This window comes from Cariama cristata, unplaced genomic scaffold, assembly GCF_000690535.1.
Source record: "Cariama cristata isolate BGI_N322 unplaced genomic scaffold, ASM69053v1 scaffold1130, whole genome shotgun sequence".
Lineage (NCBI taxonomy): Eukaryota > Metazoa > Chordata > Aves > Cariamiformes > Cariamidae > Cariama > Cariama cristata.
In genome coordinates, this window is record NW_009592729.1 from 24,653 (window position 1) to 47,793 (window position 23,141).

The window sequence follows — 23,141 nt, forward strand, 5'->3', positions numbered from 1 at the left end:
ACTAAAACGTAAGTTCTTGTCATTGTGAAGTAAAGCCCCTCTGGCAAAATTTCTCAGTTAGAAGGATGATAGTTAAGAATAACAACATATAAAGTCTTTATATGGCGAGCATCTTCTCAAAAATGGCACAAGCAATTCAGAAGTAGTTCAGGGACTAGAACAAGTGATGAATATTTCAATAGATGTACTGTTGGAGATACTAGATACAAACACATTGTATCCTTTTTCATCCTCTAAGCAGTATATGTTTTAAAGCAGATTTCTTCTGAAGAGCCACGGAAGCAATAGGATATAAACCACAGATGCTACTCTGTAGTACTGTATTTTTATTATTTCATATTTTTAACAACATTTTGAAGGTCACCTCTCTAGGAAACATGAAGAGGTTGTGCAAGATGTTGAGAGGTCTGAGAAAGCTCTGCTGTCTTTTCTGAAGAACTCTGCTTTCATCCATCCGCTCGGCAAGGCAGCCGTGGTGCATATAAAACCTGTGTACGTACAGGCTTCATACATGGGAAACAAGCTATATATTTTCTTCTGGAAAATATGTTTACAAGTTCATGTCTAGATAGTGAAAATTTGATACTATTCTACTGCCTTAGGGTATTTATATATTAATATCTGGTTGCAAAAGGCTAGCTCTCTTGAGTAATCTGAATTGCTTCTAGCTACTCACCGAGACTGAAGAGTTGCAGCATTTTTAGAGGAGGCAACTGTTAATCAAAGTTGTTCTCATCCCAGTCTGGTTCTTGTCCTTCCTCTGCATGCTTTCCATGTTAAAAGGAGCCAGTTATGCTGTAAATTACATCTTTTTACAAAACCTTGCACTGAAACAGGATTTGATCTTAAGGCAAAGCTGCTGTTTCTTGGAACTCAATTTCTCAACTATAATTATTTTCATTAATTTCCCTGTCACTTTCAATAGCTTTTTCTTTTCTAGAAGGATATCAGAGACTCCCTCTGGTGGCTACGTTAACTTAATTTGGCTTTTGTTTTGGTTTTTTTTAAAAGAAAGAAAAAAGCAGAGTACCCCATAAGATGGAAAGCCCAAACCAAAAGAAGCAATAATAATAATAATGCAGCTGTTTTACAGGAGCAGCAATGTAGATCCACACTGAACAGGGAGAAGGTAATTTCTTGCAGGGATAGCTGAAGGATTTGCAGCACAATATGAGCTTTAATTTAACACATTCGTATGCCGTTGCTATTGAGCAGTATGCTCAGATAGGAACAGGACATGAGATCTACTGAGTGAAAACACAGCCTCTCTTTTTCATTATCTAAAACATTAGACCTGTTATCTCACTTAGCATGGGAAACTACTTTCACTTTTGACTTTTCTTTTTTAAATAGAATTGTAATATATAGTACTTTTTCGAAATAATGATGGAGTCCGTTGCACATCACTCAGTTCCCATTAGTTACTTCTTTTGTGTTCATTATTTCCCAGGCTTTCCAAGCATATGTAAAATAATTCAGTAGTTCAGTTCTGCTGTTTGTTAGGAATCCATCTGGCAAATAGTCTGGATGGAAGAAGTTAAAGCTAATGCATTTCATCTCATGGGCGAAGAGCATGCAGAGTCTGTTGCTACAGCTCAGCTGCCACACGCAGCCTAGGTAAGCCACAATAGCCCGATTGTACAGACAGGAGCTTAAACAAGGCTCCAGGCAGCCTCTGCCAGCCTAAGGGACAGGATTGACATCTCCCCTGGTGCCAAAGCAAGGACTGGTTTTAAGTAGTGCTATTCCCGTTTGTACACAGAGAGCTTACACTGTCCAGTTCATCCATTTTCTGTAGGTCATGAACAAATACTCAGAAGGTTTCAGGTTGAAAGCTGTGCTCCCTGCCCTTCATATTCTGCCTCTCCCCTTCCGCTCTCTGGTACTGAAAGCTGCTCGCAAATATAGCAGTCATAATTTGAAGCTAAATCCCTTTAAATGTCCCACTGGGTTATACATTTGGCAAATTTCCATTGGTTGGTGGAAGTTTGAAGAAGCCTAGTATCTAGAACGTAAATACAACCAAAAATGGAGAGATGATTGTGGTTTATTACTGGATTTATATACAGTCCTGATTTGCATGAAGATTTCACAGTTTCACTGAAGTCTGTAATGGTAGATGAGACAGATTAAAATACTTCAGAAGCTTACTCTCAAAAGAGAAAATGTATCGTGCAATGTCATTGCCAAAAAGAATATAACTTTTCATTACTGTTATAAATCACACTAAACCAATTTCCTCCCTCGTTTGGGTATGCTGTATTTCAAAAGTAAGCGTAACAAGATGTGTGTTTTGGTGTCAGATTAAGTTTACTTGATTACTGATTAAATGAATTTAAAAAAATGCTGAATTCATCCCGGTTTGGACTATCTGTTCTTGTACTTCCTCCATACCATGTAGAACAGCTGATAAAGTTGAGACAGCATCCCTTGCCATCTAAGAGAAAGCTGAGGTGTTTCAAGCCAGAAATGTGTACAGAGGCTTTGGGAAGTAGCAGTTTCCTCAATTTTTCCATGGGATACAGTCATTTTACCTCAATCTTCATTCTGTTTCCAATTAGGCTTATCTATATGGTGTACTGTATGCATAATTGTATCTATGACATAGGAAACATGCTGAGTTTTAAGACATAGAAGGACATATATATATAGTTATTTTCATTAAGATAGCTGAGTTATAAGGCGTTATGTCTCATAAGGCATCGAGTAAGCCATAGAGTGGATTGTTTTATGAAGTGCTGGACATGTGAGAGGAACTTAGCTTTTGTATTTCTCTCGGAGAATCAGGCACAATTGATAGCATTGCCTAGTTGGCATTTTTTCTGAGAAAGTCCCTTTTCAACTGAGTTTAAGAAGTTAACTTGCAATATAAAGGAATTAGCTAGGCAGGAAGAAGGGTGAAGTCCCTAGAAGAACCTTTCAACCCTCTGTTTCAGTTGAAGCTAAAGCCCAGGGTACGTTTATGTATGTGAATGTGTATGTGTGCATGTGGTGTGTAGGCTCTGTCCTTCATCACAGATGCTTTCTGAGTGGCACGCGGGGTACGCAGAGTTGTGCTTACTGAGTCAAGCCCAATCCTAGCATAGCAAAACCTTCAGGTTGCTCCTCTGGGAGACCACTTTGACAAGGGATAATAAGTGGCATTGCTCCTTCTCTTAATGGCTGATTAATATCTAGGCTAAGGGGGAAGTTGCCTGTCCCATGTTCAGACAGCTACTAAACATGAGGTTGGCATTTATCCCTTTACGCCATTGTATATATATCCTTTAGCCTTTCATTTAATCTTAACTTTAACAAAGCAATATAAAGTTATCAGTCCTATAACCGTGCCTGGTTTGAACATGATGCTGATAGGGCACAAGATGCTGCATTTTGTGAGAGCAGAATGTTTAAACGCGGGGAGGACAGGCATGCTTTATGAGTGGGAAAGATCTTTAGGTCAAGCCATGGACTTCACACCACGTAGCAATATCTCAGTGTGGAAACTCATAACTACCTGTGGAGGTCACTCCTGTCTGATGTGTGATGATTGATGCGTCTTTGCTGAGCAGCACGTGGGCTATGAAATGGCTTAAGTCAGAAATCAGGAGCATCTTTTCATACTGGGAACAAGTTTTTAACAATAAGACAGATCAGATCAATGGCAGTCTCTCTGTGTTTAGGTACAGTGACATATTCACAGAAAATTAATCTCAGGTGAAGAAATTCCAGAAGGTACCTGTGTTTTTTTTTCCAGGAACACAAGAAATTAATTAAAAGATTAAAATTTTCAGGCCACGGTTAGGGCAGAGTATGTAAAAGACCACCAAGTGTGGCAAGATGCTTTCTTGTCTTTGGATTTTATAGCCTAAACTCAAAGGCCTCACGGAGAGCAGCCCTCAAAGTGGAAAGCAGCTGGACCTGGCAAAGGATAAATGAAGTAAGTGGGGTTTTGAGAAGCGATTTGAAAGACAACTGGGCATGAATGGGGAAAAATGGGGGGATAGGGAGGTGTCATAAAAAGATAAATTCAAGGCTGAGAGAAAGCAGAGCAGCCAAAAGTATACATGGGGAAAATGTAGAAGAAAGGTGGGGCACAGAGAGAACCGAGACCAGGGACATGTGGTGAGGAAGAGCAGGATAAGGGGCTTGAACTTCACAAAGAAAGGAAAGGAAAGCAGCGAAGGGAACTGGGCCTGTGCCCTCACCCCCCAGGGCACAGTCCACAGGGTCTCAGCCGAGCTGGGTGCTGGTAACGGGGTCCATGGACAGCCCCAGACACAGCCAGGGGATGAACCGGGTCCAGGGCCCAAGCCCGTCAGAGCAGCAGGAGGTAGGGCTACAACATGGGTCCAAAGTTCACCCAGAAGACGGGGCCTGGAGACAGGCGCACCTGCAGAAAAGCCCAGGCAAGGTCTGGGAGCCCAGGGCTGAGCTACCCGGAGCTCCTGGGCCGTGGGCAGAGGGTGTGAGTGAGGGTTCCAGGTGAGGCCAGCCGGTGCCATTAAAGCCTGTCAATGCCCACAGTGTCCTCACAGATTGACGTGAGAGCAGAGACGTTACCGGGAATAGCGAGGAACGTGAGGTTCGAGGCAGTTCTAGAAAGGCAGTTTTGGCACCAAACACTAGGTGCCAAGTCATGGTGGGTGACTCCCATCAGTTAGAATGAGAAGGAAGAAGGGAAAAGATTTTCAGAGAGATTTTTGGAAAGTGGCACCCAACAGAGCCACAGAAGAAAGCTGGGAGAGTATTGAGGAGCTATGGAAAGAAAGGGTCGTCACTGTTCTCAGGAGGACAGTAAAACTGCTAATGATGAAGAGCAAAGGGGCGAGATAGTATAATGGTCAGGAAACTGGTGCAGGAACCATATCAATGTGATCTTCCACCAGTGTTATCAACAGCCAATTTCAGAGTTTCATTGTGAAACTGGTTTTGAGTTATTGGAGGCAAAAAATACCCAGGAATTTCGTGCATAACAAACCAAGGCTATTACTTTTGCCTAATCCAGCAAGGTCTGCAAGAATTGTCTGACCTTCCCAAAGCAGTTCATCTCTAGTCTCAAATGAGGTTCAAGACAGTGTCAGATTATGAAAAAATCTTTCTAAGGTGGTCAGAAACTGAAAGTGGCAGTATATTTAGGCACGTTCAGCTCACTTTTAACCTTAATGTAGTAAGGCATATTGGATAAGGTACTGGCTGACTGGGGTTTGGCTTTCTACTCACTACTATGCCGTTAGCCCGTGCTGTTCATGACCGACTTCTGTTTGTCTCAGTGCCCCTCGTGTAAACTGGTAATATATATGCCTGTCTTCATTATAAGGTAATCTGTAGTCTGGTTATAGGAGTAAAAAATCATTTATAATCGTAAGATTAGTACTGGCATGCTGTAGTCACAATAGCTACTGAAAGGCCATACCTACCTAATAAGCTGCTTAACTAACTCACTATTTTGGGCTACATTTATAGAAAAAGGCAGTAGATGTAAAGTGTAGATATAATAATTAGGAAGAATGTAATTGTCTAAATAACCCAACTGCTCTTGTAAATCAGGAAGCTTGATGTGTTTCTTGTATCAGTGGAGACTACAATTCACTGAACACTGGAAGGCAGGCTTGAAAATCTGTGCAGTTATAAAAAGAAATGGCTGAGCCAAATATTTTGTAAAAACAAAGTAGGATTTGAAAAGAGAGACCCTGAATTAAATCAAGCAACCCATTATGTGCATGGCTGGAGTCTATGGTGTAAGGAGGGAGCCAGACTCCTGCATTTATTTAAGTCTGCTTACTATATAATTCAGGGTAGTGAGGTGAACTGAGGATGAAGCATTAGCTTCAGCATAGAATTTTTATTCTGATTGCTGGAGCCTAAAGTTATTAAAAGAGCAAACACGATTATGACATCCTAGGGGATTGGCACACATATAAATCTGGATATGCTGCCTGTTTCTTACAAAGCATATGTATGGATCTGTGTATTGCCTGCTTTTTATTTTAACTAGGTTTGCTGCAGCTGTTGCTCTGAAAAGTGGTTCTTCTTTAACATTCTGGGGAAAGAGAAGCTGCAGAAATCCTCAAATTAATATCTGTTACGAAAAATAAGTTTAAAATAAATTGATTGTTTATGTGGTTAAAACTCTTGTCCCTTGAATAAGAACAAAGAACCATCACTTTGCTCATTCTAGACCTTTTCTAGCTCCCAGCTAATCAACTTACAGTAGAATAAAAAATTTAATAACAGCTAATTCTTCCTCTTCCTCTAGTCCTTCAAAATGATGAGAATCTATTTGCATGATAGGTAGGGATGTGAATACTTTCTGAAGAACAAAAGCCTGTAGTCTTTAAATTTAACCAGTGTATGTGATTTTCAGATTGGCTTTTATAAAAATATTTTGAGCATCATGTAGCTCAGCATTACCTATTATCTGTGCACATGAGTGCCATAACTCTCAATCTTTCAACTGACTAATAGTGATGTGTATATATTATATAAAGTGTATTAGATTTCATCTGACAGTCTCAACTTCAGTGTTGTCAATGCAGACTACATGGTGGAGTCTGTAGTTTTCAGAGGTGTCAGCAGGAAAAAAAATCAGGTTGTTCTGATCCAAAAGGATAGGCCATTAACCCTTGGGAAAGCTCTCATAGTGTATTGCCAGCCTCCAAAACTGTCCTGCCAGGCATCTTCCTGGAATTGATGCCGTGTTCTTGTTTCAGGCACTGCCCATCCTCAGCTCTGCTGCCTGTGGCTGAGGGTTTCCCTCTCTCTTCCCACTTGTCCCTCTGCAGCTCCCCATTTTAGCCTACTGGGAACCCTGTTGGGCTGCTTCTTATGTTCCCATCTCCTTCTTTCTTCTCTTTGAGCACTATCACCATCCAAACAGCTGTCAGTCAGCTTCCAGGCTAACATATTTTTGTATGTCACTACATCCCTTCTCTGTACCTTTGCCAAGTCGCTCCTGCTGTTCCTGTGCCAGTTTCTTTGGTTTCTTTTCTGTCCTCAGCTTCAAAAAATTCTACGTAAGTTCACTGCCATATCCATAACTGAAAGGGAGTGACTTCCAGTAGTGTCCTAAGACATGATCTGTAATATCCACAGGTTAAAGAAAACAAAAAAAAAAAAAAAAGAAAAGAAAACACCGTGATCTGGACAATCACAGACTTGGTTCTCTGACTTCAATAATTCACAAGATTCTAGAGTTTTTTTAAGGTAGTAAGATTAAAAATCTTGGAGGTATGATATAAAATAAAGTGTAGATGTATTAAAGAAAGGTTGTGTCAGACTGATCTGGTAATCTCCTGAGACGACAGCTGGTTTCCTAGGGAAGGGAAATGCAGGAGCTATCGTCTATCTTGACTTCTGTAAATTGCCACCAGGGAAAGTATATGTGAAGATTTGGATTAATAGAAGAATTGCAGAATTGATAGGGAACTGACTAGAGAGGAAACAGATTGCACTGAAAGGGGCCAGAGGGGCCTTTACACACCGATGATTTTTTGATGATGCCACAGAAATTGAGAGAATGCCAGTGAAATTTGTCATTGACATTTTTATGGAATTTTTTTTTAGGGAGTTAAATATGATGGCTCTGTAGTGGCACAATGTTTTAATTATAAATGTTTCCATCTCACTCACTAGCTCTTCTGTGTCTTTGCTCCTTGAGTTGCTTGTTCAGATGCTCGAGCAGCCTGCCATCGCTTTCCAGCCCTTGGGAGGTCCTCGGGTCGGACTGCACCGGGAAAATGGGCACAGGAAGATTTTTAGTGGAGACAGCCCTGCAACTGGGTTATCTGCTGTTATAGTCCCACTCCTGACCAGCTGCTTAAGCAGAACAAACATTAGGGGAGTTTTTACCCTGTATCAAGGAATTAAATTGAACACAATTATGAATCAAAAAGAAAGGAAAAAAAAATATGCTTCTGAGTCATCTTAACCTACTGATTTTTCCAGTCTTTCGGTATGGACAGAATCACTCACAGGACAGAGCATTTTAAATGAGTAATGTAAGTAAAAAGCATTTTGGTATGATGACAGTGCTTCATTATCAATGCCCAACTGGATTCCTGCCTCCTTTCTATACAATTTTGTGGGTTTGTCTCATTCTTGGAAAATAACAAGTCAACTTTTTTTCATTTTTCTTCAGTGAATTTATTCTTGTGAAGGGAAACAATAGACTAAAACCTGTGCTTAATTCTAATAGTACTAGCAGAACATAGGAACATAGTCACTTTTCAGTATAGAAGGAAATCAGAAGTTCTTCTTGGGTCCAGATTAGGACCAAAATCAATCAGGGTGTTTTTTTCCAGAGGATGTTGTCTGCTTGCTTGCTAAAAGCTTGACTTAAGTAGAAGTGCTTTGCCGTGTGATCGGAAACAAATGGGAAAGGCACAATGGCAGTCCTCATGTGGAAAATACCTGGTGAACCAGCAAAACCACCTTGTCTTCTCTTACATCTTCTAGACCTGTAGGTAAATAATGTCCCAACTTTGCAAGGCTCACCAAATAAGTACCAGCAAGCAACTCGTACACAGAGAAGAGGCGAATAAAAAAATGGATGGCTGCAATGAGGTCCCCATCTAAGAGGAAAGGTCACAGTTTCACGGGTAGGTGCACGTAGAGAAAAATCACTGTAGGGCATAAGAGCTGTCCGAGTATCCAGAAGCATCAGAGGATTTGTGATAAGGAATCAAGTACAAAAGCTGGAAACAGTGTCTCTCTGCTCTCCTGCTTTAAGTATATGCCAGCTTTCTAAATCCCTTGTCTCAGTCTTTAGTGTGCATGTTATTTAAAAGTTTAATATTATAATATTCACACATTAATCCTGATTGTCCCTATATTCAATTCTGCCTGTTCTTGGGAAAGTATAAAATCAATTTCTATAGCACATCTGAAAAGCAAAAATTATTGGATTACCATACCGTTGTGTGCAATAAAAATAGAGTTTTATCTAGGGAAGTCTGTAGTTGATTAGAGCATAAATATCAAACCCCCAACTCATACCTCTGAGTATTTGATTCCTGCATCTTGTAGAAACAAGGATCTCTGCTGAACAGTGTGACATTTCATTACTTTGGATTTGCTATGATGAAGAATATTATATGCTCTTGGCCTAGAAGAAATATTACTATAGTAACTAACTCATGATTCATTTTTTATAGTTTTTTGCTATATTTCCTAAGGGATGTCTGTCTAGACTAAAAATGCTTAAACTAACTCTTGGTAATGGTAATTAATTTTTTCCCAAGTGCTAAAAATATCGGACAGATAAACAACAATACTTAGATACTGCTTTTTAAAAACACAGCAGGCCCATAACATTCTTGAAATTATGGGAGTATAGTTTTATTTTATTTGGCACTTTTTTATTAGTAGCTTTCTGTGTTGTTATTAATCCTGCTTAGTGACCTAAGGCTGGATTCCCACATCGACAATATTGCAACTCTAATGAAATCCTTAGACATATAATATATAAACTGTTACATATGAGGATGAAAACATAAGTGGTGTCGGTTGATTTAAATCAAAGTAATGAGCTCACTTATTCATTTAAATCAGTAAAAAGGAAATCTTGGCATAAGTGATATATTAATATTTTATATTTTGGATTTGTACATATTTAATTCCTTATGATGATTCTTATGGGTCACCAATCAACAAGCACATGTTGGCAAATATCATCTTTATTACAGTGCCTTATCAGCATAAGGAATAGGAAGATGTGTTAGGTATGTGCCCATTTATTGAAGCACATATAGAGCTTAACATGCATTTACTGCATCCTTGTTTTTATTATGGTAAAAGATGTCATTTAATATTTTTTTTTAATTAGATTGTTTCAAAAACTCATCATCTATGTCAAAGCGTGTTTGACTGCAATTAGAATTCATAGATACTCAGGATTCAGGTAAGAAGCACGGAACTACCATTTTAAAGAAGAACCATTTTAAAGTAGTTAAAATTACCTTAAGTATAATAAAGATGCATAAAGATAAGCTTATTTAAGCACACTTTATGTTTAAAATTTACTTAGAAACATGACATATTATCTGTAACAAGGAAATTGAAGAAGTCATTCATTCTCACCTGCTTCTTTTTCACAGAATAGAAAAGAAAAACCTAGTTTTATACTTTTTTTTTTTAATTCCTGGTAGAGTTTGCAGCTTGAATAGATGTAGTCATTGAACTGAACTAGCTGAATAAATGGAAATGAAGAAAATATTCACCTTATATTTGCAGAAAGCTGAACAAACTCTGGCTTCAGGTTTTTGCTTATTTTTGCCTAATGCTTGATTTGAACTGGCCTCAGTTTAGACTTCAATGTGCAAGTGTTATAATTTTAAATGGCTTTGTTTGAAAACTAAATATCCAGTTTAAATGTTAAGGAACTGGGAAGAGGTTTTGGAATTTCTTGTGTGATAAATTGGCATTTATTTACCCTGAATCTTACCCCAGGATAGCCACGGTAACTTTCTGCTATAAAAACATTTATAGAAGAACGCAGTTCTGTCAGCAGAACTGCCAGCAGATTTGGTCTGCTATAAAAACATTTCTAGAAGAACGCCGTTCTGTCAGCAGAACTGCCAGCAGATTTGCTTTCTGCCTTTCATTTTTTATTTAAGTGATGGGAGGTTCAGAGGACCACCCAGTAGCATATGACACTTCCTAAGGTTTTGTAAATTATGCAGTCAGACTTGTTGGACTACAAAAGACTGGAAGCAACAAGTGCTTCTTGCATTATAAATGAAATGGCTTATTTACAAAGATGACATAGCTATATTAATTGTGAGAAGTTATGATTAAAGGGACAGGCCTGTGCTGTTTAAGATGTTAATTAGAAGAAACTCATTTTCGAGAAGAAACAAATGCATCTTTTTTGTTTGCTGTGGGTTTACTGAAGTGCTCCGCTGATTGTATTCTAAACCATCTTCCTTTTCCAGCAATTTTAAGTGGTTTTTCCTCATGCATTAGCCTAATGTCAAGGCAATAAAAGAATCCTGTATCAAGATTCACATTCAAAATTGAAAATGGTGGTCACCTCCACTGGTAGAAAATCCAGCTTGTTCCCTGCTGTATGACACTGGTCAAGCACCAGCTGGGGTGTGCTATCATCCCTGAGTGTTGAATGGTGATGGAAGTAACTAATTGGAGACATGACCCTTGAAATAAAGATGCTGTTATACATCTGCAATCATCTGTGCAGGGCCCTTGAACCTGCCCTGCTGACACTGTGGCTTTTCCCCCTTTCTCCCTGGTGAGGTTCCCAGGCAGAAGCAGCTCCAGCATGGCTCCAGAAGACCCCTTTTGCCCTCCATGGGTGCTTTGTCCTGCTTATGACTGCTCATGTTCCCTCCCCTGTGCCCGCCCTGGAGGGAGCAGCAATCCTTGGGCTTTCCAGGGAGATGTCAGTTTGATTTAGCACAGAAATGCCCAGGGACTTGTCACGCCTGAGTGATTTTAAGGTTGAGCTGACCATCACCCTTAGGAGCATCTCTGAGTGACTGCTCCTTTCCAAGCACACATTGAGAGGAGGAGAAAGAGAGGTGGGGAACGTGGTGGTGGGCAAGATTTGGGAGCGTGGAGGTCTTAACAGGAGGGTGTGAGGGCAGGTGGTGAGTTGGCTTGGGGTAAAGGAGGATGGAGAAGACAGGTGGGAGGCCAGGGTTGAAGGAGAAGAGGGCATGAATGGAAAGGTAAGAAAAATGGGGAATTGCAAATGATGCAATCTTTCAGCCTTTTAAATGATCAGTTGCCTCTCTTGGAGCCTGTTGCCCTTCATGCAGGGCTTGCATGTTCGCTTTTCATTGCAGATGGGTGGTTTTGGAGCTCATGAACTGCATTACACACTGATTTTCTTATTTTTCTGCTATGACGCTCTTGGGTTATATGAAGGAGAATGAAGCTTAATGATGTTCATATAGATCAGCTTGTGGCTTAAGCAAAGTACCCACCCCCGGAGGTCTTATTTGCTGTTCTGTTTCTCGTAAAAAGTAATTCGAACTTCTCCCTTTCTTCCAGTGGCTTGTTAGGCTGCCCTGGATAAGGCTCAGCCGATTGAGGAGGGATATCCAACAGTGCTGGGAGTTGGGAGTATGTTCTGTAAGGATAGCGACGGAGGGTGTGATTCACATCTTAAACAGGGCAGGGTTTTGCAAAGCTGCTGAAGTCTCAGAGAATCTTAAGTATTAGTGACCCTTAATGGATTAGAGAGCGTTTAGATTTTAGCAGGCATTTCACTAATGAAATCACAGGTTTATAATTTCGTTTCACTTCCAAGGCTAGATGCTAATCTAAGCATAGCCTTCCTTTTCTTGTTACAGAGGTATGTGGGTAGTTTAATTAACGTCATCAACAGTGAGAAAGCATAAACAGCCAAAGGCACAAAATGCTGTGCCTGTGTGGCTTTCACAGAAACAGGGCAGAATCTCTTAAAGGGATGAAAATGACTTTTCCTTTGTATCAGACAAGCAAGCCCTCAGCATGTTTGCACTTGTGACCCTTCTGCTTTAGTCCTAATATGGCTTTTTACTGAGAGCTGGCCTAAGATAACCTGCTCCTGCAGTGTTTACAGACTCCTTATAAAATGTGCACGCAGGCAGTCTGGTCCTGCCACGGGCTGCAAAGCATCTGCCTTCCTCTACCCCCGACTGAGATAGCAAGGACTTACTGATTTAGTGAACCCAAATGCAGGTGTTGCTGCCTGAGAAGCTCCTTCTCCATCCTACTGAAGACAAATCCTGAAAATACTCTGTATCTTTAATATTATTACACATTATATGTCACTTTTCCTTCACTGGGTGTATGTAACAAACTGGAATGACAGCGATGTCTCTGTTCAAGGAGTGCAGCCATTTCTGAGCTAACATTGCACCAGCAGTGTGTCAGTGAAATGCTATAGAGCAGCTTCAGGGGCAAAGAAGTCCATCAAATCTAGATTAGAAATCACCTCACTGGCACCATGACTTTACAAGGAGCTGTAAGATATGGAGGTGAGGGAAGAGGGAAACAAGGAAAACAGAAGAGGAAAGTGAGAAAAAGGTGTGGAGAAATAGAGAATGATGGGAAGAGCTGAGGGATTCTTCCACCTGCCTTTTTTCAAGCATGTCTGAAATTGAGTTGTGGCTATCATGATTTCTTGCATCACAAATATGTCATTTTCCCCTGGCTTCTGATATTTGAAGCTTTTTGTAGGGGATGAGATGAATCATTATATGTTTGAGAACATATAACACAGAATTCTAGAAATACAGTCCATTCAAATGAATTATAATGGTTTGGTTTACACCCCAAGGAGGGGATTGCTGATTTTTCAGTCTTCTGGTTAGTTTGACATAATTTTTATCTGACAATACCAAGTAATTTAGGTAAAACAGGAACCCATATAAACTGCTTGTGTTTTATCGAGGTTAAGAGCTTTGCTATTTTCTGATGACCTCCTGTTGGTCCACCAGTAGAAATATGGTAAATACCACAACCAAAATATATTCTGTATCAACTGCATGTTTTACTGGTGATGATGACCTTATATACTCTTTAACCTTATCAGAAGGTATTATTGTTCATTATATTTTACACAACATCCCTTAAAGGAGCCATGATACAGAAAGTCTACAACTTAGACTAAATATTAAGCTATTTTGATTACTGGAATGGTCAGTTCCATCAGTGATTGTGTAGTCTTTACTTTAGGGATTTAAAACCATACAACAGCATCCCATAAAGTTGTTGCTAGTGATGCAGTGTTGATTATGAAGACGGCTGCTGACCTTATTAAATTTTAACTATATAGGTAACATGAAAATTTGCTGCTTTATTTGACAAGCCTGTGGTATAGTTTTCACTAGTGCTGATGATTCCCCCTTCCCTTTTTGTAACCATGAGAAAAAATCCAGTAGTCAAAGTAAAATCTCATTCTTTTCCCCAAAGGCTCACTGAAGGGTTTATAAAGAAACAGAATCCATTGTAGTTCTAAGTTATTTTTTATCTTATTTGATATACTCTTCCCTGCAGGATAATGCCTTACTATTATAACCAAAAGATTGGCTTTCCCATTTATGTAATTTTTATGGTTCTTTCCAAAGAAATCTTATCTTGTGGCTCTGGCTGAAAACTCTTTTGGCTGGGATCATCAGGTTCTAAAGGAATCAAAGCAAAAGATGTCCCGTCTATAACGTGAGATTACTCCTGCTATTATAAAAATACTGTATCACAGCTTTGAGTACCTGCTTTTAAATGAATAGCTTTGAAAATGGAAAGAAACTAAAGATCGTGAGAAAAAAAAAAAAAAAGAGATTTAATTTACCAAGCTGTATTTCATTGAAGACAGGCATTTACTCATTTTTCATAGGGTGGAGCTTAACTAGATGAGATTATATGAAAAGGATTAGTATATAAAGGGTCCAAGCCTGATGTCATTAAGGAGAACTGGAAGATGGCAATTCTCAGGGATGTTTCAGCATTGTTGTTCTTGAATATTGTAACAGAAGTTTCATACTTAAATTGGAAAAGACTGATAGACTTTGCACTCAGCTAAATAAGCTGTTGACATACTCCGCACACCTCTTGTGCAAGAGATGAGCAACCCTGGTGAAGATCAGAGCAGTTCCTGACTTCTCTAGGTTGTAATGGCCCCTTCAAAACACGTGCGGTGCCCTCTGGGCACTGGGAGATCCCCAGCACGGCAGCCGGCCTCGCTGTGCCTCCCTCGCACGTGTCCTCACTCCTTCTTGGCCAAAGCATGCAACGAGGTGGCACAGCGCTGGCTTCACTACTTTGTGCCTGGATCATACGCACCTTCAAAAAGAAGCTTGCTGTACAAGTGACTTCCACTAATTTTAGTAGGACCAAGATTTGGGCCAAGTCTACTGTTGATATCTATGGGGAAAAGATGGGGCTGGGGTTTTGTTTGCTTTGCCTTTATGATCTTACCATGAGAAATTACTGTATTGGATGTGTAATCCGCCTAACTGGCTATTCCCTGAGGCTTTTTCCTTCTTCCTTGCTTCAGGAATAAGCAATGGAAATGCTGCGTGGAAGCAGTGATCCTCTGATTCCATGGGTCATCCCTTATTCAGTAGCTAAACAACAGCTGGCTACGGGCTTTGTAGAAACTAGAGGGTACATAATTCAATTTTGCCGTTCGTGTTCCAGTTCCTTCTTGGGAATTCCCATTGGGGATAGATTTGTCTGCTCACAAACTGCGCTTGAGAAAAAGAACCTAGGAGACCAACTCACTGCAAAATGATCCCTAGGAGTAATGAAGAACTTTGCTTGTGAAAGGTCACCAGAGAAGTGGCAGTAGGGTCACAGAATTAGGCTGCACCAGGGACAAAACATTCTTGCCTTCTGTGTTGGGTTTTGTGCTGATGGTCCCAAATCTCTAACTTTGCATATTCGACTTAATGAAAACTGGGAAATGAACTTGACTCATTTTTTTACCAGGCAAATTGCATGTGACCTCACCAACTTTCTTGTTTCTGTTGTTGCAGAGGCATAGTAGTAGGCAGTTGTGTACTTTTCCCTGATGCAGCTAGTAAGAAAGGACACATATTTCAAGGTGGGTTATAATATTCCTTGCCTGACTGCAAATTCTGATATTACCGAAATAACGAAATTGAGCTAAATGTCATGTTATCCCTTGGTTTAATGGAAAATAAGTAAGGTCATCGCTGGGCAGTTTGCACTGGAGGTGTTGAGCCACACAGCAGATGAGTGGGCATGAAGTTCAGAGATTTGTTTGACTTGGCTACTGCACTGACCCTTCAGTTCTCGTGATAAACTTCACTGGATGGAGAAGTAAAACCACAAGAGCAGAACCCTGCTGCTTTTGTACTGCTTCAGCAAAGAGAGGACAGTAGTGAAATCTCTTTCGGTGAAAAGCCCCAAGTATCGGAGCAGTGCAGAGGGGCAGAAGCTGGATGTAGGTGATGGCTCTCTCCAGCACGTGTGGCACATAGGTATTCAGGCTGGGTTCTGGCCATCAGGTCACCTCCTGGCAATTGTAGCCTGGTTGGGGAGTTCAGCGCAGTGAGCCAGACTCACATAAAATCAGCTATGTATGGAGTCAGGAAGATGCCATCCTCTCTGGTGACCCGATGATGTGCCCTGCCTCTGCTAGCAGGTGCAGGTAATTGAGCATGCAACACTGCGGCTTGGCCTGTGCTTCTTGTATTTCTCCACTAGCAACCTTCAGCCAGGGGACTGAAGGGAGAAATTCAGTGTTCAAATGCAAGAGCCCTTTATCACCTTCAGTGCTCTCCATTTGGCTGCCACAGCGTCACACCGAGCCCTTCGGTGGAGGGGGTGATTTGGCCTCAGGAAGCGGAGATTTATTTTGAAAAGGCTTCTACTGTATTATCTTCCTTCTCTCTGACTGTACCACGGAGGCACTTCATCCTTATCATGCAGGAAGTAGCTGAGGCTCTCTGATACTATACTTTTAAAGTCAAAACATTAAAGCTACAATGCAATGATTTTCAAATTTTCCAGGCATCCCTCCCACCAGTATTAATTGCCCCCTTGCTGTTCCTGTTGCAAAGTTATTTGGTCTTTCAGTATGCAGTACTTGTTCAGTGCTGCACTAAACCTTTGTTGCGTTGCAGTAAAAAAAAGGTTCAGTTTATGCAAATGACATTGAAAGGAGTTTGATAAAGTGATAAACAGTCACATTTTATGATTGCAACCGTTGGGGTTTTGTTTGTTATTTTACAGTTAATTTTGTGCAAGTAAAGGGCTTTACTAACTCCCTTCTGGCATCAATGCAGTAATACAGTGCTCCCATAACAGCATTTTAAGAATTCGGTAGGGCCACGAAGCCAGCGTGACAGGGGGATTGCATACATCCCACATCATAGTGTCCCTTTTCCCTGTGGTAGAACTCCCTCCCAGCTCAAAATCTCCCTGCACCTAGCAGCTCATCTTCTGTTTTAGTTACTATGTCTTTGGAAGGCAGTTAGGTTTCATGCCCTTTTCTTTATTTCCTCTTCCTCTCTGCTTCTGACACATTATTATTTTTTCCAGTGACTGTACCAGACCTCCAAAACCCCGTAGTCCCCAAGGGTAATTACAGATACGTTACTGTGCAGTCCCCACTGGTAGGTTGGGTCAAGTGCTTTGTTTTTATCCAGGTCAGCTGCTGAGGAGCGTGGTTGACTTTGCTTCCTCAGTAACTGCGCGACAAGATGGGAGTATTTCTGTCACCTGAGTATTTCTGCTGTAGCTGGAGGTTGGTCCTCTCCCGAGTCTGGAGTACCCAGTACCCAAGCAGGGTTGCTAGTGGTCATTGCTGGAAGATATGAGGCCCCCCCGGAAGATTAAACATCAAATGGAAAAACCTAGAAAAAGCGTGACTACAGCTCCATGAGGAGTAAATGAACACAGTTTGATTGTATCTTTGTCTGACATAGGGTTTGATGACCTACATGCTTGTGCTGATCCTGGAGCTCCTGAACATGGATACAAGACACCCAGTGCGGGTGTTTTCTTCGAAAGTGTGGTAGTCCGGTTTCATTGCCAAGAAGGATACAGGCTTAATGGTACTTCAAAAAAACTCTGTGTGAGACACTTTAATGGCTCCCTGAGCTGGAAACCAAGTGATAAACCTGTGTGCCTACAAGAAGGTAAGTCAGCTTTCTTAAAGCAGTTCACCAGTGTCAGTTCTTCTCACTTGTCCATGTACCATGTCTGTGTGTCTCGGCACAAAACACAAAAGGCTGGAGTCCATTTCACTGTGTCTTACTTGATAGATACTTTAATTTCCCATCCATCCCATCCGTAATCCCCATCTGTCAGTTAAATTTATACCGTGAGAGGTTGTGTGTGTGCATGCACATGTGTTGAAAGAGACATAAAGAAATCTGAAGAAAAAAAGATAATACATTTCTCCTTTTAACTAGTTAGAAATTGATGCAGAGAGAAAAAACAACCTCCACTATAAATAAACTGTAACTATTTATTAAAGCTGCCCACTTAATACTCCTTTCTGCAATATTTTACTAGGAAAATACAATGAATTTCCAATGGTACTGTTCCTGCTAATCAGGAGTTTTAAACAATTATATTTTATGATGTGCGCATGATTCAAGTAGGAAAATCAAATAAGCATGGACTGCAGAAGTTTAAAGTCACAGTAGAAGTTTACTTTGAGATAAGTCAGACTATTATGGCATAAACCAATTTATTTTTATCGTATTGCATTTTCGAAATTGTATTCGATTTTAAATAATTAGGACTTTAAATAACTTTCTTCTTCTAGGAGTTAGATAGAGGCAGGATTAATGTGAATATCGTACGCGTAAATTTTGTCCAAAATACATCCAAACAACACAAACAATTTATTTCACTGAGTATATTAAAGATATAACTTGTTCTTTTTGTTGATTTATTTTTGGTCAACAGAGCTATTAAAATCAACAGACATGAAAAGTGTTAGTTAAATCGTGTACATTTTAGTGTTGTGACTTCTCCACTGAAGTCATTAGCCATTACCTCGCTGTCTTCAAGGTGGAGCAAGATAAATTCTATTTCACGATGCCTTCCATCATTTAAAATCAGATAAATATATGGCCTTCATTCAAAAGTAGTCAACAACTTGTATGGCTTATAAACACCTTACTCCATCAGCTCACGCATGATTCGGCGTGTGTAAAAACTGCTAGTACTTGTTTATGCTGATGGGTGGGTGGGTATGAGCATCCTGTGCCTGCATAGGGGTACACGAAGGGACGTGCCACAACGGGAGCAAGCAGGGCCTGGGAGGACCACGCTGAGGGGACACACGTGAAGGGAACAACCCTAACCAGTGCTCTGTGTGAAAGAGGTACATGAGATACTGGAAAGAGTAGCCAGAGGCAGCTGGTAAGTGGTCCATGGTCTTTCAGGTAGCTGCCCCGTTGGCAAGAGAGGTCTTGGTACAATATGGACTCCTGGACGTGTGTGAGGCCACAGGCTACAGAGCCGTGAGCTGTCTCGGGGTATGCACTGAGAAGACAGCTGACGTGTAGAACGTGAAGGCAATGGGGGCCCATAACACCTGGTCATAATGGTGGCACGGGTCAGCTTCAAAGAAACAACCCGATGCCTTTAAAAATAATATATGTGTGAAAATTGTGCCCTCTCCTGTTACAGTCACCTTTTATAAACGCCCTTGTCTCTCATCTCATGGTTATTTAAGAAAAAATACATGTAGAGTGACAGCAGCATATGTCTAAACTACCAGAAAAAGCTATAACACTTGGAAAATCTGTTTTCTTAACCACTGCTTTTAGCTTCTAGGAATTTTGATGTGCATCTTTGAACTAGTACCTGTATCATCCACTGCAGTTGTTAAAACAAGCATTACCATGTTTTATTGAATATTCAAACCTCTTCCCAAGCCCCCTAGTCCAGTGGAAATTTGTGGAGGAAGTTTCTGATCACAAAGCCATCAACAGCAAAACTGCCACTGATGTCAGTGTGATCAACACTCGAGCCAGGTGTTTTCAGAAAAGAAAAAACTGGAAGATGAGAATGTGATGGATGATGTGATTGCAGTTGCTTGAGAGATAATCATTACTTTACAGCACAGAACACTTAAAAAGGATTGCTAGCCAGTGCTCTGCTCAAGCAAAGCACTTAAGCTTGAGCATAACTGTAATTATGTGATTAGTCTTGTTAAAGTTCTATGCTCAAAACTAGGCATATGCAAAAATGCTTTTATTATTTGGACTGAAGAGTAGGACCCTGATTTAGGATTTAGTGAAGCAAGTGCTTAAGTACTTTCCTGATTAACAGTATTAGAATACCTGAGGTATTATTAAAACAATCCTAGGGTTTAGCAATAGGAAAAAAAAATTAGGTGACAGAATTAATTCTTCTTTCCAATGCACAATGCAACCACTGATTCGGAAGAAATACTAAGCAAAAGTTCAGTGGCAACCCATGAGACCTAAGCACTTCCTTAAGTGCTTTTTAGAATGATCCTTTTGTGTACTGGGAGCAGAATCATGAGAGGGGCGCGAGAGGGAGGTGGGCATTGTAGGAACACGGCACATCTGGAGAACAGTTAAGGAGGAATTATAACAGGGTTTGTAATTCTCAGCTGTCTAATGACATACATAAAAGTCCTCATTGCAGAAATTCTGTAATGATATATAAAAAGAAATTTGAAATTTGTAGCAGCTACTGGAGAAATAAGAAGTGAATGTTTTACCAGTCATCATTAGCTATTACAAAGTGAAATAAACTTTATATTGCATTTACCCGTTTACGGCAGGGGCTTACTGCCACGTGTGCTATGGTATGCTATGCACACCTCTCAGCCCATATCTAAATGTCAGATATTGCCAGCTGAGCTTCAACAGTAAAGCCACTCAATACTGTGGAGTTCATTTTAAGTTAATTTCAGGAGTCTGGATTCAACTAAGGATGGTTACATGTAATTTTATGTCTATATGTTATGTACGTTTAGTTGTTGTTATGTTTTTACTAGAACAATCTCTAATCCCAAATGAATGCTATTTACCAAAGGAAGTAAAGCAACCAGTTTCAGAATGTAATTGATTTTAAAACGAATACATTTGCCTGGAGCTCTTCATCCAATCAATTTGATTTTATAGGTCTGTCATTTCTCATTAAGAGGCAGGAGATTTTAAGTGTCAGTACGAGAATGAGGTTGCATGACTAGGTGCCCAGTAAATGCCCTGTCAAAAATCTGCGTGCTTAGAGTTATGTTCTCATGTTGATCTACAGCATGTTGTGACTGTAACTTCCATCAATTCTAATACAGTTATGCACATAAATACCAAAGCTCTAAGGTAGAAATTTTGTATTTACTGTTTAAGAGCAATATGTCATGTTGTTTCACACTTTAATCTAATCTTCTCCCACTGTGATAATGTGGCTGCTGAGACTGTTGCCCTACTTGGAACAAATGCTACCTCTTTCCTATGAGATTGAATCTAAATTTACAGTCTATATGGAGATGGCAACAAAGCGAAGAGCTGTGCCCTTCTCTCCCAGTGCTTCTGCAGGCAGACGCCTTCGAGATGTCCTCAGTGCTTCATTCTCCCACTGGCAGGGATGATAAACCTGCGGTGAAAGGAGTGGACTAGTACCTACTTTGGCTACACTTTTCCTCTATGACATTTAGCACTCATTTCTCTTTGCCTTTGTCCCTGGATCTGTGAGATGACTGAAATATTTTTATTTCTCCATCTCTTATCTGTGTTGCCCAGCGTTTGATGATCCTTAAGCCTGGTTACAAGCATGATACGATGTTTGTAACCTGTGCTTAGCACAGTGGCCACAGATCTTAGGTGAAGTCTCTGTGCACTGCTGTAATACCAGCAAAGGCAATAAAGAGGTGTTATTTAATATGCACTGAAATACTGTGTTTGCCATCCAGAGCTATCCTACTAACACAGTGCTATGGATTTACAAGAGACAATATCAATCTTAAATGTTTACTTTTAATAGCACAGGGTCTAGATGAGCTGTCTCTGCATTCAGCCCATTCTTCATGATGTTCCTTTCATCCTTTCTCCCTGTTCCTCTCTGTTCCAGCCTGTCAATGTTGTGGCGAGATGTAGTCAAGGCTAATTCAGAGGCTGCTCCACAGTGAGATGCATAGGAGCACTGGACCGCTGCATTTGAGTTTACATACAGACTAGTAAACAAAGCAGTGCCAGAGCATGGGCCAGGACACTGGTCTTCAATTGCACATACTGCTACAGTGTTAGAAAGGTCCCTGACATGATTTTACACTGTTCTTCAATTGCACATGCTGCTACAGTGTTACAAAGGTCCCTGACATGATTTTGGCCACTGTCAAGTAGTAGTCCCCAAGCAATTCCTACAAGTACCTTCTGGATTAGCATGAACCAGGGACAATTTTGGGAGGCTAAGACTTCACCTGCAATAGATATAATCTGTGCCAAGCCAGCTGGTACCCATGGATGGTGTGGCTATCTCCATAGTGTCCAAGTCATGCCTTCCTTCTGAGTTGCCTTTATGGTCCAGGTGCTCTTGGGAGGAGGGAGCGTGGTCCTCTTTCCCCATGGGCTGGAAGAAACAGTTCCAAGAGATGATGCATGGTTTGCACCTAAACTAAAGTACTATAACTCTAGTATTTAACAAATTTTACTCTTCATACCAATCTTCCTGTGATGAGGGACACCCTTGGTTTGCTAAAGCCAAGAACTCCTCATGTACAAAGCTGTATCTTCATGAAAGTTAGGTCAAGATGAGCCCTTGCACCTGGCAGGCTGTTGGGCCTGCCGGCTGCACCCCCACCTCTTTGTGCCTCTGTGAGATAAGAAATGTGTTCCTAACTAGGGCGTTCTTTTGGCTGACCTGTTTTAATATTCACACAGTAGATACAAACAGATCATGTAAACCTGCCAGAAAGCAGTGCAAGTCATAGCCATCGCTGTTCGATGCTGGTTAAAGACCATTTATTCCCTTAAATGGTTTAGCAGCTTCCACGGATTTGCTGAAAAGTACTTAAAATAAAGCAGTTTATTTTCTAGGACAGGACATTTTAAAATCCAGTTACTTACTCTCAGCTTTTCCAAGCAGAATTTGTGCCAGCTAATCCAGTTGTTTGCGGAGAGGCAGCTACTGCAATTTACGCCTGACTAAGTGCTAAACAATACAAATTCAGTCAGTGGGAAAGTATTTGCTCACAAGACATCAGGAAAAAGAGCTGTAATGCTGTGGTCCATTCGTCTCACGTTTAGCTGGGGTTTGTAATAGGCCTGTTATCAAAGTCAGCCAGGATGTTGCAGGCGAAGGATGGTACAGTGAGCAACTTATCACTGTTCTCTGCCAACATCTAGCCGATTAAAATGATTCGATCTATAGCTGTTACTTGGAATAATGGGGATGAAGTTGCTGTAATAGATCATTGTTACAGAATCAATTTCCCCCACTTTGAAAGTGAAATCTCGTTTTACTGCACTGTATGTATACATAGCGCTTTTATTTGTATAGCAACAGAAAGCTGTCATGCCAAGAGAGTGAGTTGTTCATTGACGTTATCTTCTGGCATCCATCTCGGACCTCCTCCTGCGGGGCTGCTGAGCAGGATCCCCATCTATCTTGTCCCATCCTTGGGGGTGCCCAGGGCAACTTCTTCGTGACAGCGTTCAAGGCTTAGCATCAGGCATTTCTCATGGGGCATCCTCTGCCGT

General features: G+C 40.7%; 1 protein-coding gene across 1 annotated transcript in view; it reads left to right on the forward strand.

The window, feature by feature from the left end:
* Positions 1 to 17,352: 17,352 nt before the first annotated feature.
* Positions 17,353 to 23,141, forward strand: part of SUSD4 (sushi domain containing 4) — a gene marked incomplete at its 5' end in the record, with an annotated part of 30,938 nt that continues 25,149 nt past the window's right edge. Inside the window, one exon of the mRNA XM_009698581.1 lies at positions 17,353 to 17,591. Within this exon, the coding sequence (XP_009696883.1) occupies positions 17,353 to 17,591 (239 nt within the window). The remainder of the gene's footprint in view (positions 17,592 to 23,141) is intronic.